The sequence below is a fragment of the Camelina sativa genome, chromosome 11 (assembly GCF_000633955.1).
Source record: "Camelina sativa cultivar DH55 chromosome 11, Cs, whole genome shotgun sequence".
In the NCBI taxonomy this organism is placed as follows: domain Eukaryota; kingdom Viridiplantae; phylum Streptophyta; class Magnoliopsida; order Brassicales; family Brassicaceae; genus Camelina; species Camelina sativa.
This window is the reverse complement of record NC_025695.1, coordinates 46499242-46513544: the sequence shown is the minus strand read 5'-3', so window position 1 is coordinate 46513544 and position 14303 is coordinate 46499242. Positions and strand designations below refer to the sequence as shown.

General features: G+C 37.6%; 5 protein-coding genes across 8 annotated transcripts; 3 read left to right on the top strand and 2 right to left on the bottom strand.

Moving 5' to 3' along the window:
* LOC104726766 (peter Pan-like protein) lies at positions 281–2412 on the bottom strand. Of its 3 annotated transcripts, none has more exons than XM_010445698.2 (8): positions 2366–2412; positions 2090–2123; positions 1826–2011; positions 1500–1730; positions 1298–1390; positions 1009–1196; positions 705–898; positions 281–614 (listed from the first exon to the last, which is right to left on the bottom strand). In XM_010445698.2, exons 2-8 carry the CDS (start codon positions 2105–2107, stop codon positions 469–471), a joined length of 1056 nt encoding a protein of 351 aa, XP_010444000.1. In that variant the 5' UTR covers positions 2108–2123; positions 2366–2412; the 3' UTR covers positions 281–468. The 3 variants fall into 3 exon arrangements, with proteins under 3 accessions (XP_010444000.1, XP_010444002.1, XP_010444001.1); XM_010445700.2 differs by having other exon boundaries at positions 469–614; positions 2361–2387; XM_010445699.2 differs by lacking the exon at positions 2366–2412 and adding an exon at positions 2211–2351 and having other exon boundaries at positions 469–614.
* LOC104726765 (inositol polyphosphate multikinase beta-like) lies at positions 2565–4481 on the top strand. Of its 2 annotated transcripts, none has more exons than XM_010445696.1 (2): positions 2565–2656; positions 3338–4472. In XM_010445696.1, exon 2 carries the CDS (start codon positions 3372–3374, stop codon positions 4278–4280), a length of 909 nt encoding a protein of 302 aa, XP_010443998.1. In that variant the 5' UTR covers positions 2565–2656; positions 3338–3371; the 3' UTR covers positions 4281–4472. The 2 variants fall into 2 exon arrangements, with proteins under 2 accessions (XP_010443998.1, XP_010443999.1); XM_010445697.1 differs by lacking the exon at positions 2565–2656 and adding an exon at positions 2672–2740 and having other exon boundaries at positions 3338–4481.
* LOC104726763 (germin-like protein subfamily 3 member 4) lies at positions 4756–5498 on the top strand. Its single transcript, XM_010445694.1, has one exon. It carries the CDS (start codon positions 4762–4764, stop codon positions 5392–5394), a length of 633 nt encoding a protein of 210 aa, XP_010443996.1. The 5' UTR covers positions 4756–4761; the 3' UTR covers positions 5395–5498.
* LOC104726764 (ABC transporter A family member 10-like) lies at positions 5421–9984 on the bottom strand. Its single transcript, XM_019231678.1, is given in 16 exon segments — positions 5421–5981; positions 6123–6228; positions 6318–6446; positions 6534–6618; positions 6705–6814; positions 6904–7104; positions 7191–7525; positions 7617–7700; positions 7792–8080; positions 8185–8343; positions 8466–8584; positions 8675–8794; positions 8884–9016; positions 9124–9203; positions 9300–9621; positions 9844–9984. Coding segments are annotated over 16 exon segments (2727 nt in total). The 5' UTR covers positions 9916–9984; the 3' UTR covers positions 5421–5598.
* On the top strand, positions 10596–14159 carry LOC104729032 (ABC transporter A family member 9-like). Its single transcript, XM_019232136.1, has 8 exons — positions 10596–10917; positions 11025–11251; positions 11423–11540; positions 11642–11718; positions 11844–11933; positions 12070–12213; positions 12445–12726; positions 13974–14159. The coding sequence occupies exons 1-8, from the start codon at positions 10596–10598 to the stop codon at positions 14157–14159; spliced, it is 1446 nt and encodes a 481-aa protein (XP_019087681.1).

Genomic DNA, 14303 nt, shown 5'->3' with positions numbered 1-14303 from the left:
CGTTAACAGACAATTAACCCCGTTTAATTTGTCTGTTTGGCCAGTTAACGTGGTGTTTCAAACGGCGAAGTCAACAAGATTTCATGATTTAAATAGAAGTCAACAAAAGATTGGTGTTTTTAATCTCCAATTTCAGACTTCGTGATTTAAATCAACGAAAATGTAAACTTAGAGATTTTAATGACATTTTTCCCGATAAATAAATGAGACAACATATTTGAGAATCTGAGATACTTGAGAGAGAGCTTATTTGCCAGCGGGTTTCAAAGGAACCGACAAGTTCCAAAAGCGGTCAAAATACTAAATCCAAGAAGAAATTTGGTTTCATAGTACAAAAGGTTTTATAATAGTTTTCATATTTCAAGTCAGACAACAGATGATGCATCATTACTTAGAGATCCAAGGAACAAAACTTGATGACATTCAAATTCTCATGTGAAAACAGTGTTATACACTACTTAACTCTTTTCAATCTTCAAAATCTTCATCCATGTCTTCTCCATCTTCTTCACTCCCCTCTCCACCTTCTTCTTCTTCTTCACTATCTTCTTCTTCTTCCTCATCAGCCTCTTCATCCTTTTTCTTCATGTTTTCTTTCTTTCCATCCACATTTTCTGAAAAAACAAACTCGAAATCAGATATGTTCCGTCCTGTAATATGGGAGTTTTAAAACCACACTGTAAGGGATAAGATTTAACATTTACCATATTCACTGAATATGATTCCTCCTGTACACAATCCTTCTTCAACTTTAACGAGTTGCATAGTCATTCTCGGTCCAATTTCTTGCAGTTTCACTGCGCTCTTTGTGGCTCCTTTGTTAACTCGGCCTAGATCAGATGATAGTGTCACCGTTGCTGCTTCTTCATCTCCTTCACTCTCTGATCCGTAACCAGCCCTGAAAATACGGAAACAAAAAAAAAAGAATGAAACATCACATCAATCCATCCAAGATCGATACAGAGAGTTGTAAATAACAAACAAGATTGAATTAATGTGGATCCTTACTTGGTGACAAAGTCACTAACATCCTGCAGATTCCTAAGATCGGGAACCTGATGATTCTGCACAAACTTTCTGATCCTGCGAGACACTCCAACAGGCTGAAGTCTTATAGAATAATGGCGGAAATCAATGAGCTTTGTGTCTTTGTTGTAGTTCAAGAGTACTAGTCTCTGGCATGTGGAGAGCTTGACCTGTGATATATTTCACCATCAGAAGAACATAATCAAATTGCTGAAAAAAGTTATTTCAATCAATAACACAGCATATATAGAGCTCTAGGAAACAAACTTACAGTGTTAATATCAATAGATGGGAATATGTTCTGAAACATAATCGTGGCCAGTTTCAGATGCAACTCCTGAGAACCGAATCCAGAAAGGACAATCTAAACCAAGGAGAATGTTAAACATTCTCAGGTCTGAGAAAATCCCACAGCTTACAAAAAACCATAATATAATAGGTAAAAGAGAGAAGAAGTGAGACTAAAAATATACCAAAGGGGGATTCTTGAAAAGATCTTGAGGACATCTAGGCCGAGTCTGAGACTGAGCTATATCTGAAGCTAAGGAATACTGATGAATTTTAAAAGTAAGTGTAGGTCCCTGAGGTGTTCTCGCTACTCTAAGATTCAAAGCAGACGCAGTTTTCGAAAGCATAAGGAAATGAGTAACACCCATTGGACCAGAGACATTCAAAAAGTCTCTTAAAGTGTTTCGCTTCTTCTCCTGCAAAGAGAAAATAAAGAAAACAAGTAGCATCAGTAATGGTTTTTGAGTGTTTTTCCCAAACTAAAGAGCAGTTTTTTTTTGAAAAAACAGACCTTAAGACTGAGAGCAGTGTAGGGAAGCATAAGCTTCCTCAAATCCATCTGAAGTTGTCTAACAGAGGGAGGGAGTTTCATCCTAGAAAAGACAAAACTCTTGGGAATCTTATCACCAGTGACATGACTAACATCCTCTTGATTCTTCTTCGATATAGGCTTCACAATCACCCTACTCTTCTTATTCTATATCATCCAAATTCCACAAAGTCTTCAGTACCAAAAAGAGATAACACGAATTTGCAGCAGGTTAAAGAAACTTACGTTTTTGAAACGACCCATTTATTCTTATACGATCCTGTGAAGACAGAAACAAAAAAAAAATCGATATGGTGAATACAACAAAGACGAAACATTTTTTTATTTGTGTAAACAAAGCAAAAACCTCTTATAAACCCTTTTTGAAGAGAGAATCGTAACAGAGAATGAGCTCCTAAATTAGGGTTCTTTTAACAAAGTATAGTTACACCAATACCACGAATGAGCTCAAAGAAAGAGAGAGTAGTAGTACAATCGAATTAGAGAGATTATTAACCTAACCTAATTTCGCCGGCCGGAGTAAAGGAAGGAGCGATGACGGCTGATTTGTATACCAGACGAAGAGAAGCCCTATATATTCAAATCCGGTTTATCACTAAAAATCCGGTTCGTCACTAGTCCGGTTTAGTGATTCGATTTTTTTGGATTAATTACTTTCTTTTTTTTTATTATTCGTCTTCCCGACAAGGTATTGTAGCTTATGGAATATATCATTTTTTTCTTTTTTTCATTTTTTTTTTTTTTGGCAAAGAAAGAACAATATACAAAAATCTCTCCGTGGAGATTTGTTTGGTAAGAGATTTCGTTCTTAAAGTTTATAATTTATCTTTGATTAAATCTCTTACATCTGATCTGTGTGTTGCTCCAACTCAATTTGTATGTTTTTATTACCACAAAAATCTTTACTTTTTTCTTTTATACTCTAAAAGTTCAAAATTCAATGCTTATTCTATAATATCTGAAAGAGTTTTAACTTTTTGTTCGCTTTTAGAGATCTCAAATTGTTTATTTTTTTTTTGTTTTCTGTAGATTTTGATTCAAGGTTTTGTTAATTGTTACTTTCTCGCGCTTTTTTGTTTTTGTTTTCTCTTCTTCGACGATGAACTCGAGGAATTCTGATATACGTGTTTGGGTTGTAATGTGCTGTTGTAATTGAAGAACCCTAGTTTTGATTCATAAGAATGACACTATTTTTTTGGATTATGCGTTTGCTTGAGAGTTTATGAATTATTTCCTGGATATGAAAGGATGAAACTTTGATTTTATATCAATCATCTGTAAAATGTTTAGATCTATCATCTAGCTAAAGAAAGGTTCAATTTTTTTTATTTCTTCCTGGATATGAAAGGATGAAACTTTGTTTTTAAATCAATGATCTGTAATATGTTTAGATCTATTTAGCTGGCTAAAGAAAGGTTCAATTTTTTTTTTTAATTTTTTTCTTATGGTGAATTTTGGTTTCTTGTTCTTCAGATTCAGTATCATCATATAAAAGTCTTGCACAGAGATGCTTAAGGTCCCTGAACACCAAGTTGCTGGTCACATTGCTAGTGATGGTAAGCTCGGTCCACTCGTGGATGACCAAGGCAGGTTCTTCAAGCCACTTCAGGGTGATTCTCGTGGCGAACACGAGGCTAAGTTCTATGAGTCTTTCACGTCGAACAAGATGGTTCCAGATCACATCCATAGATACTTCCCGGTGTATCACGGCACTCAGTTAGTGGAAGCGTCTGATGGATCTGGCAAGCTTCTTCATCTTGTTCTTGATGATGTTGTTTCCGGGTACTCAAATCCCTCGGTTATGGATGTTAAGATTGGATCTAGGACATGGTACCCTGATGTATCTGAAGGTTACTTCAAGAAATGTATCAAGAAAGACAGAGAGACCACCACGGTTTCCTTGGGTTTCAGGGTTTCGGGTTTTAAGATTTTCGACCACCAAGAATCAAGTTTTTGGAGAGCTGAGAAGAAGCTTGTTCTTGGGTACAATGCAGATGGCGCTAGGTTGGCTCTAAGGAAGTTTGTGTCATCAAACTCGCCAGCTGACTCTAACTCAACACCACCAAACTGTGCTTTTGCGTCAGAGGTTTATGGTGGTCCTAATGGGATCTTAGTGCAGTTGTTGGAGCTCAAGGAATGGTTTGAAACCCAAACGCTTTACCATTTCAATTCTTGCTCGATTCTGATGACTTATGAGAATGAATCAATCTTGATGAAAGGAGGAGATGATGATGTGCAGGCTGCACGAGCACAAGTAAAGCTGGTGGATTTCGCGCATGTTCTTGATGGAAGCGGCGTCATCGACCATAACTTCTTGGGTGGACTCTGCTCTTTCATAAAGTTCATCAAAGATATTCTCCAGAGCGTAGACAAGCGCGACGAAACCGAGACTTCCCCGCTTGAAAATGGGAATTAGAGAAAAAGGTTTTCTTACCGGCTCAGATTTCAAATAATCTCCAAACTTTTCCTTCGTTGGACTAAATTTGGTTTTGGACATAAACGTTTGTCCGTTTTAATTGTATAAATTGGTTAACCAAACCATTGTAATTTCTCATAAGAGGAAAATATCTTAAGTTTCATGGAACTAATCTTTAACCAGTTAAGCTTATTTGGTTTCCTGTTATAGCTAAGCAAAATTGCATTGTCGGCTATACAAAACAAAATTAGAGCTTCAAGAAGTAATAATGTCAACATCAATAAGTTGGAGAACAGTGAAAAGTTTTACTTAGAAGCGATTTACATCTTAGAACATAAACTTACTCAAAAAGCCACTAAGTAGTGTACTCAACTCTAAGCCTCATCGCCTAGAAACAGAGTACTTTATTTTGTGTTTTGTGGATATATCTATATATATCTGATATTGTAAGTTAAGTACTCTTCATCACAAATTCATAAGGATGAAAACTTTCGTAGTGATTATGTTTTGTGCGATCATCTCATCTGTCTCCCCGGATCCGGACAATATGCAGGACACGTGTCCGACGGCTCCGGGAGAGCAAAGCACCTTCTTCATCAATGGATATCCTTGCAAGAACCCGACCAAGGTCAACGCTCAAGATTTCAAGTCCAGTAAACTTACAGTAGCTGGAGACACAAACAACTATCTTCAGTCCAACGTCACATTGCTCACCGCACTAGAGTTTCCAGGTCTAAACACTCTCGGCCTCTCAGTCTCTCGCATGGACCTCGAAAGGGATGGAACTGTGCCGTTCCATTCACATCCGAGGTCATCCGAGTTGCTCTTTGTGGTCAGTGGAGTCGTGTTTGCTGGATTTGTGGATACCAACAACAAGATTTTTCAGACTGTTCTGCGAAAAGGCGATGTTTTTGTCTTCCCCAAAGGATTGCTTCATTTCTGCTTAAGCGGTGGTTTCGAACGAGCCACTGCTCTCTCGTTTTACAATAGCCAGAATCCTGGAGTCGTGACTATTGGAGGAGTTTTTGGGATCGATCAAGAGCATATAAAGAACATGATGAGGTCATTAGCTACTGGCTCTGGCTCTCTAGTCACGGACGGTGATGAGCTTTAGAGTGTTTCTCTTATTCATCTTATTGCTGTTATAATTAACTAGGAGAAATGTATTTAAGATCCAAAAGTACCGGACAATTGATCAGATTGCAGTGATTCAAAACATTGAAAAAGAAGTCTATTGCAGTTAACGTATCTCTCAAGGCATTAAATTAGTCAATGAAAAGAATAATAGCAATAGTGATGCCCTAGGTAGGATGAATCATTAAGAGTTGAAGCCTTGAGCAGATGTAGCAACCTTGAAGAAGACGTCTTCGAGAGTTGTATCGGCGAGTCCCCAAGCAAAAACTGTGAATTTGCTTTTGGCCTTCTCCACCATCAGAAACACATCTGCAATCATCACTTCTTGCTTAGGGATCTCAAACTTCTGTGTTCCCGCTAGATGATATACTCTCTTGGCGTTTGGCGAAATACGTTGAACCATTCTCTCTACTTCCTCCTCGTGTTCAACTGAGGTCGTGATCGTGAAGACAAACAATCCTCCATACCTTCCCTTTAACTCTTTCGGATTTCCTACACATTGCAAGCCTCCGTCTACAAATATCCCCAATCGGTCGCAAAGAAACTCTGCTTCTTCCATCGAGTGTGCTGCAAACGTGAGGGAATAGGTTAAAATATCCATCACTTTCTTATGAGACGTATTAGCCTTCACAGCTCTTTTAGACAAAATGAGTCTAAATAGGTTCAGTTTCAGATGTAGGAGAGTAGTGAGAAAGAGACTGAAATTACTTGTGAGGATTATGGCTGTGTTCTGTTTTGCACGCTGGATCACTGTCCATAAGTTCTTTCTTGAGGCTGGATCAAGTCCAGTGCTAGGCTCATCCATGTAAACCACCTATTAAAAAAAATCAGAGCATGGTTTCGTCATCAAATGTTAGCCATTGTTTTACAAAATCACATGGCAATTGAGACCAGGAGCTGCACCTTTGGGTTCCCGATAAGCGAAATGGCCACGCTAAGTCGCCTTTTCATACCTCCGCTGTATTTTCCAGCAGGTTTGTCAGCAACTCCTCCATCGAAAAGGCTGACACTTTTGAGAGACTCTTCCACAGCCTTGTAAATGATCACATATCCATAAATCAAGATTCTCTAGTGGAGTAATAACACATATATAAGATAGTTGTAAAGCGATAAACATACTTTCGTTAGAGCAGAGCCCTTGATATTCTTAAGTCTCCCATAAAAGAGCAGATGCTCCCTTCCTGTTAGCGTCTCCCAAAGCAAGCTGAGAGGAAAATAAAAAAACATTCCTCTAGTTGTTCCTTGCTTGGTAAAGGAATAAAATGAAAAAAGTTGTTTAAGGGGACTTACTCGTGCTGTGGGCATACGCCAATGCTTGTATACACTTTGTTCATATCCTTGCATATGTCCAAACCTTGAACAAACGCAGTTCCAGATGTTGGTTTCAGGAGCCCGGTCATCTAGGGGCAGCATTACAATGTTACAAAGTTTTGAAACTATGAAACGTTTATGCAGTGTAATAATAGTGGTTTTAATTTGCGAAACTCACCATATTGATGAAAGAGGTTTTGCCAGCACCATTGGGTCCAAGCATGCCAAAGCATTCTCCTGAAGGCACGTCGAGGTATAAACCTCTTACAGCTAGCTTTGCCGGGTTACCATCTCTACCTGGATACACCTTCTTCAGGTTGTCACACACGATCGCATGCCCTGTGCTCCAGTTTTTCCTCAATTGTTCAACTTTCTCCCTCTGATTATTTTCATTTTTTTTTATCAGAACGAGAAATACATATGGAAATTGAATAAGAAAACTTAAAGATTCTTTTCTTCCCATACCTCGTGAGTGACATCTGTTTTATTCATGTCAATGACGACTTTGTCAGAGCTTTGCCTTTGCACACTAGGACTTGGTAACGAAGATGATTTCTTGAAAGGGTTCTTGAAGAATGAGAAAGGACTTCTCCCGGATGAGGAAACCACATCTATACAGTAGGCCACAGTGAGAGTCACAAACTACTCCACTGACATGATGTAGAACAGCTTATACATTCCGTTTTCACTGAGATCTTTCCACTTCATCCCGTTTCCACGGCTAACAGATTTCGATAACTCATACACTCCTCGGTATAAGGAAAAACCGGGATACAACTCCAAGGCAAGAATAAATATTTCTGTGAACATAGATAGATACTAGTTAATAAGTGGTCATATATAAATCGACACGTATATTTTTTATTCAAGGTATTGATTTTGATAACTTACCAGGGAATGAACGATTTTCAAGCAGTGCCCCGAAGAGAAAGGTTGCCAAGAGCCCACTTCCAAACACCAATGTGTAAGCAACAACTACAATTAAGCCAAGTAAATTCAAGAAGTCGCTTTTTTGAAATTGAAACATATTCTTGAGATGAATTCAAGAAATGTGATTGTTGAGTACCTGTTGCAGTCTTAACCTTTGAGAATACTGTAGAAACTAAAAAGGCAAAAGAGATTTGCAGATTTATGAAGATGAAAAAGAAAACGAACTGAATGCTGTAGTCACTGAGCCGGAAGTACTTGAGTCCTATAACAGAACCGAAGACCACCAAAGCAGCGACATAGAACAGAGATAGAGTAAGAAAATAGGCGTAAGAAATCATCCAATATGGACCATCGCCTAGCCCGTGCATTTTCATTATAATTCTTAGACGCTGTTGCTTCTCATACACCAATGATGTCAAGACCACCTGCAAAATGATACATACACAGAGACACATATTGGGACTGAATACTTTGTTGAGTTTAGTAGTACTTGTAATGGCCTAAAGTATTCAATTGTAAAAGAACTTACAGGGAATAGAAGAAGAAGAACCCAAGTGAAAAAAAGCGGTTCAAAATAGACAGCAAAATCAAAACCGACTTTAGATTGGTGTTTAGGAACTTCTTTGACAAACTCGAATAGTATCCTCGTCCCGGGGCCTTTCAGAAACTTAAGATAAGCATTTGATACCTGCAGTTTTGCACAGTGTGAAATATTGGACCGGTTCAATCAAAAGAAACGTGTAAAAGCGCATATATTACAAAATTCAACGATGCCTTGAGAGTGCTATAGCCTTGGCTTAATTTTCATACCAGATTGAGCAAGCGAGGAACACGAACCAAAGGTCCACTTGATTCGCCGTAACTGTACGTTGAGTTATACCAGATGCTCACATCCAAGTTGCTTCTATCCGTATTCATGAGATCATATGCTAAGGCAACAAAAAAAAAATATATATATATCAACAGTCAAGAATCACAACTTGATAAGTAGTATATATATAGAATAGAATTTAACTAACCTGCAGCAATCTCATTAGTCATCCGATCAGGATTTCCCCTCCAACTACCCTTGAAAAGCTCATCATTGACCTCTGCAGAGTTATTCTTCCAGGAAAACAATCCTTGAACACACTTCACCCCTGAGATACATAGACACAGCTACTAAATGAATCATCAAAGTGAAGAAAACCTCACATTTTATTCTCTCATTCTCAAGCTTTGTTGTTACCTGTACGAGTTTTTCCAATGGAGAGTGGCCATGTAGCGTTTGGACTGCACTGAGTTTGGATGCTGTAGATGGGATTACCCGGATTAATCCCTGGATCTTGATAATTGGTTGTGCCTGCTGGTTGTGTTGAACCCTGAAGTCATCATGAACTTTGGTAAAAAAATCTAAGACGACACAGAGAGATGGATAGAGATAGATGTCTGCACTCATTTTGGATGGAAAGAAAAATCAAAAACATACCAAGATATTATTGGCTAAACTAGCGAAGAGGTCGGAGGAATTCACAGCAAATGAACCACCAAACATATTGTCAGATATAGCTGTGAAAAAAAACTTGAGCTGATAAGTTAACAAACAGAAACACAAAAAAAAACAAAAGTAAGTGTTACACAGAGACAGATCAAGCATACATATACCTTGACCAAGGGAATGGTTACTCCCAGTAAGAAGTATAGTTACAGGACAGGTTCCTGTTTTTCTACAAGACTTGTCAGGAAGGTCTTTGTAGGAGAAGAAACCATCTCTGACAGCACGGAATTCAGGCACTGGAATCTCTAACATTGGAGGCAACAACGGAGGGTTTGGGATGGGACAATTACTATCATCATTATTTTTACAATCAATCATGCGCGATGACGCTTTCTGCATAAGATCAGATGCTTTTTGAATCCCCAGGAGAAGTAAGCAAAGCAAGAGTGGAACAAGGACGAGTCTAACATTAGTCCATATGTGTCTCCTCTGCACCCAAAAAAAAAAACACATAATAATTGAGTCTGAGCTATATAGATTCAAAACATATGTTTTCTTTTACAACAACATCAAAAATCTCTTTGTGCAAATTGTATTTCACAGAAAAAAAGATCGTCACTACAGAAACGAGAGACGATCTATCGAGTTTTTCACAACACACACAAACATACCTGGAAGGTTAAGTATTTCAGAAGTAACACACAAACATACCTGAAAGGTTAAGTTTTTCAGAAGTAACGCATTCGTCTGCGCACAGAAACTGGCTTGACTAGGAACCGCCATTGATGATCAAGAAGATAAAAGCTTCGTTAAGTCTTATGATAATTTTTCACACTTGTCACCACTTTTTATCATAACCTTTACTTCTCTTTTTTTTTAATTATCACCTCTTTAATTGATCAAATCGTAAAAGAAAATCCCGTAAAACCTAATTAACATATACTGTATATTTTTTTAACATAAGTTGAATACAGTGTAACAAAATCTGGATTCTGATATACATCACCCCTCCTTACTTAGTACTGATGATGATGAATGAAACAGATACGTCTTTCCCAAAAAATATCAACAAACAATAAATACTAACTGGAAACATTTCAAAATTTAATAGATAAAAACGAAAAATAAAATAAAAATTAAAAGTGTATTTACATATATAGGAAACGCGTTTTCCTTAACTGATTAAAATCATGAACAAAATAAGAAAAAAAACTTTAAAGAATTTTATGAACTACAACAGCTATTTTAGAGAGTAATTAAAAATTTTACTTTTTGTTTTTGTTTTCTAGCAATAAATAAATGTGAGCCCTTTAATATGGAATGGTTTAATCAAGTTTTATAAAGCGTTTCCATTAGCATATAATCAAAACACAAAAAAAAAAAAAAACGTTATCTATTTTGAAAGAGTTAAAAAAAAAAAAAAAGAAGAGAAACCCTCCAATGTTGTTCTTCCTCTGATCAGAATGACTCTGAGAGAAGGCTTGCCGCTGTTTCGTCAGCAGTTGACGGCGTTGTTGAGGAAGAATCTACTGCTTTCATGGAGGAACAAGAGAGCTACTTTTCTTCATCTCTTCTCTTCTTTCTTCTTCATCCTTCTCATCTTCAGTATCGAGCAATCTACCAAGGCTAGCAAGTTAGCCTCGGCTCAGTACAAAAACATCACAGATCCCAAAGCGGTAGCCTCTCTTCCGATTCTCCCGTGCGAGGATAAGTTTTACGCGATACTTCCATGCGGTAGCCTCTTTTCTAGTTACTGGACTGGAAAAGAAGGCAACAATGTGAAAGGTATATACTTGTCTCTATTGCGCTGATATAAAACTTATGGGTGCGTACGGTGTTTGGAAAACGCAAAACCATATTAACAAAATGTTTTTTTTTTTTTTTTATTACAGAAGGGAGTATTTGTAGCTGTATTGGTTCAGTTCCACGTGTAGAGCATGTTACGCCAGAGGACGAAGATGTGCTTGAAGAGGAGATTTTAGTTAAACAACAAGCAATGGGTGGAGTAGTTGATCCCAACATTGCAGTTCAGATACATGGTCTTGCCAAGACATATCCTGGAGCAACAAAGCTTGGATGCTGCAAACGCAAAAAAACTGCACCCTTTCATGCTGTAAAGGTATGTTATCTTTTTTTCAATAAGTAGAAAAGAAGGAAAATATTGAAGTATTTCTCGTATTGTATGGTTTTTGCCAAACCTGCAGTTACCTCAAGTACCTGAGATACATATATGTGTTACAACAACAGTTCCATTTATTATTCAAGTAATTCATGGAAATATAATAAACAGGGTTTGTGGATGAACATTGCCAAAGATCAGTTGTTTTGTCTTCTCGGACCCAATGGCGCGGGGAAAACAACTACTATTAGTTGTTTGACTGGCATAAATCCAGTTACTGGTGGCGATGGTAAGAAAAGCTTGTTCATCTTTTTTTTTTGTTTCAATCTTGATGATGAAGCAAGATTTTGGAAAAAAATTAACTAATCTAATTTTGGTTGACTTAAACAGCAATTATTTATGGAAATTCCATAAGAAGCTCTGTTGGTATGTCCAACATTCGTAAAATGATAGGAGTTTGTCCTCAGGTAGGTTCAATTTAATTTCAATTCTTCCTTCTCAATTGTCCTCAGACAAAACAATCAAATCATCATTCTGCTTAAAATGGTTTCTGTCGTTTTCACTCTTTTTTTTTTTGTTTTTTCTTTAACAGTTTGATATTCTTTGGGATGCTTTGTGTGGTGAAGATCACCTCCACCTCTTTGCTAGCATCAAAGGGTTGCCACCAGCATCAATCAAATCGGTAAGTCACTGGAATAACACAAAAGTTACTTCATTGCCACTAGCATCTATATATCATTTTACAAATCTGATTTGAAATTTGGTTTATGCATACCTTTTTCCTTTCAATTTTAATTTTATTTGTTTACGTTATACAGATTGCAGAGAAGTTACTGGCAGATATAAGGCTAACAGGAGCAGCCAAAATTAGAGCAGGAAGTTACAGTGGTGGAATGAAACGTCGACTCAGCGTTGCTATAGCACTCATTGGTGATCCCAAGCTGGTTTTTCTAGATGAGCCGGTCTGTAACGTTCCTCTTTAAAATGCGTTTAGTATATATATATTCACACATGAACATGCGTATGTCAGTTTTTCTAATTAGCAAGGTTCTCTCGTGTTTTAGACAGGAATCAGCGGCTTGGGATTGATTATTTTGATAGATTAAGCCCTGTGGTTAAGCCTATCACTATTCGTTTTTGAGTATTGTCAGTTTTTCTAATTAACTTAGTCATGCTTTTTTCGTGGATTGTAGACAACTGGAATGGACCCTATCACGAGGAGACATGTGTGGGACATTATACAAGAATCAAAGAAAGGTCGTGCCATTATACTAACGACGCATTCTATGGAGGAAGCTGATATATTAGGTGACCGAATCGGGATCATGGCTAAAGGCAGGCTCCGCTGCATGGGAACCTCAATCAGGTTAAAATCCCGCTTTGGCACGGGTTTTATTGCTACCGTTAGCTTCCCAGAAGNAAGCAAAGCTTTCATGACCTTTGTTATCCCCCACGACAAAGAAAAACTTTTGACGGTAACCATCTACAAAGCTTTAGTTATCTCTTAGATCTTCTTCATCTGATGAATGACTTGAGTTATATTTTTAGTTACTGGACTGGAAAAGAAGGCAACAAAGTGAAAGGTAACAAAGTGCCTTTAAGCCAGGAACATTAATATTTTGCAGCATCTGAAAGTTGAGCCAACAGAAGAAAGCAAAGCTTTCATGACCTTTGTTATCCCCCACGACAAAGAAAAACTTTTGACGGTAACCATCTACAAAGCTTTAGTTATCTCTTAGATCTTCTTCATCTGATGAATGACTTGAGTTATATTTTTAGTTACTGGACTGGAAAAGAAGGCAACAAAGTGAAAGGTAACAAAGTGCCTTTAAGCCAGGAACATTAATATTTTGCAGCATCTGAAAGTTGAGCCAACAGAAGAAAGCAAAGCTTTCATGACCTTTGTTATCCCCCACGACAAAGAAAAACTTTTGACGGTAACCATCTACAAAGCTTTAGTTATCTCTTAGATCTTCTTCATCTGATGAATGACTTGAGTTATATTTTTAGTTACTGGACTGGAAAAGAAGGCAACAAAGTGAAAGGTAACAAAGTGCCTTTAAGCCAGGAACATTAATATTTTGCAGCATCTGAAAGTTGAGCCAACAGAAGAAAGCAAAGCTTTCATGACCTTTGTTATCCCCCACGACAAAGAAAAACTTTTGACGGTAACCATCTACAAAGCTTTAGTTATCTCTTAGATCTTCTTCATCTGATGAATGACTTGAGTTATATTTTTAGTTACTGGACTGGAAAAGAAGGCAACAAAGTGAAAGGTAACAAAGTGCCTTTAAGCCAGGAACATTAATATTTTGCAGCATCTGAAAGTTGAGCCAACAGAAGAAAGCAAAGCTTTCATGACCTTTGTTATCCCCCACGACAAAGAAAAACTTTTGACGGTAACCATCTACAAAGCTTTAGTTATCTCTTAGATCTTCTTCATCTGATGAATGACTTGAGTTATATTTTTAGTTACTGGACTGGAAAAGAAGGCAACAAAGTGAAAGGTAACAAAGTGCCTTTAAGCCAGGAACATTAATATTTTGCAGCATCTGAAAGTTGAGCCAACAGAAGAAAGCAAAGCTTTCATGACCTTTGTTATCCCCCACGACAAAGAAAAACTTTTGACGGTAACCATCTACAAAGCTTTAGTTATCTCTTAGATCTTCTTCATCTGATGAATGACTTGAGTTATATTTTTTTTCCATAACTAACGCAATAGGGGTTTTTCGCGGAGCTACAAGATAGGGAATCTGAATTTGGTATCTCAGACATTCAACTCGGTCTTGCAACTCTTGAAGAAGTGTTTCTGAACATCGCTAGACGGGCTGAACTAGAAAGTGCGACGGTTGAAGGAACCATCGTCACTCTCGAGTTAGAATCAGGCATCTCAGTCGAGGTAAAATAGACAACGTCCATCCAAGTATTTAACTTATCACATGTAGGCGTCTCTATATATAGTTAATGGACACAAAACCTCAATGTATAGATACTTGTGGGAGCACGATTTGTAGGCATCCCTGGAACAGAAAATGCAGAGAATCCTCGAGGA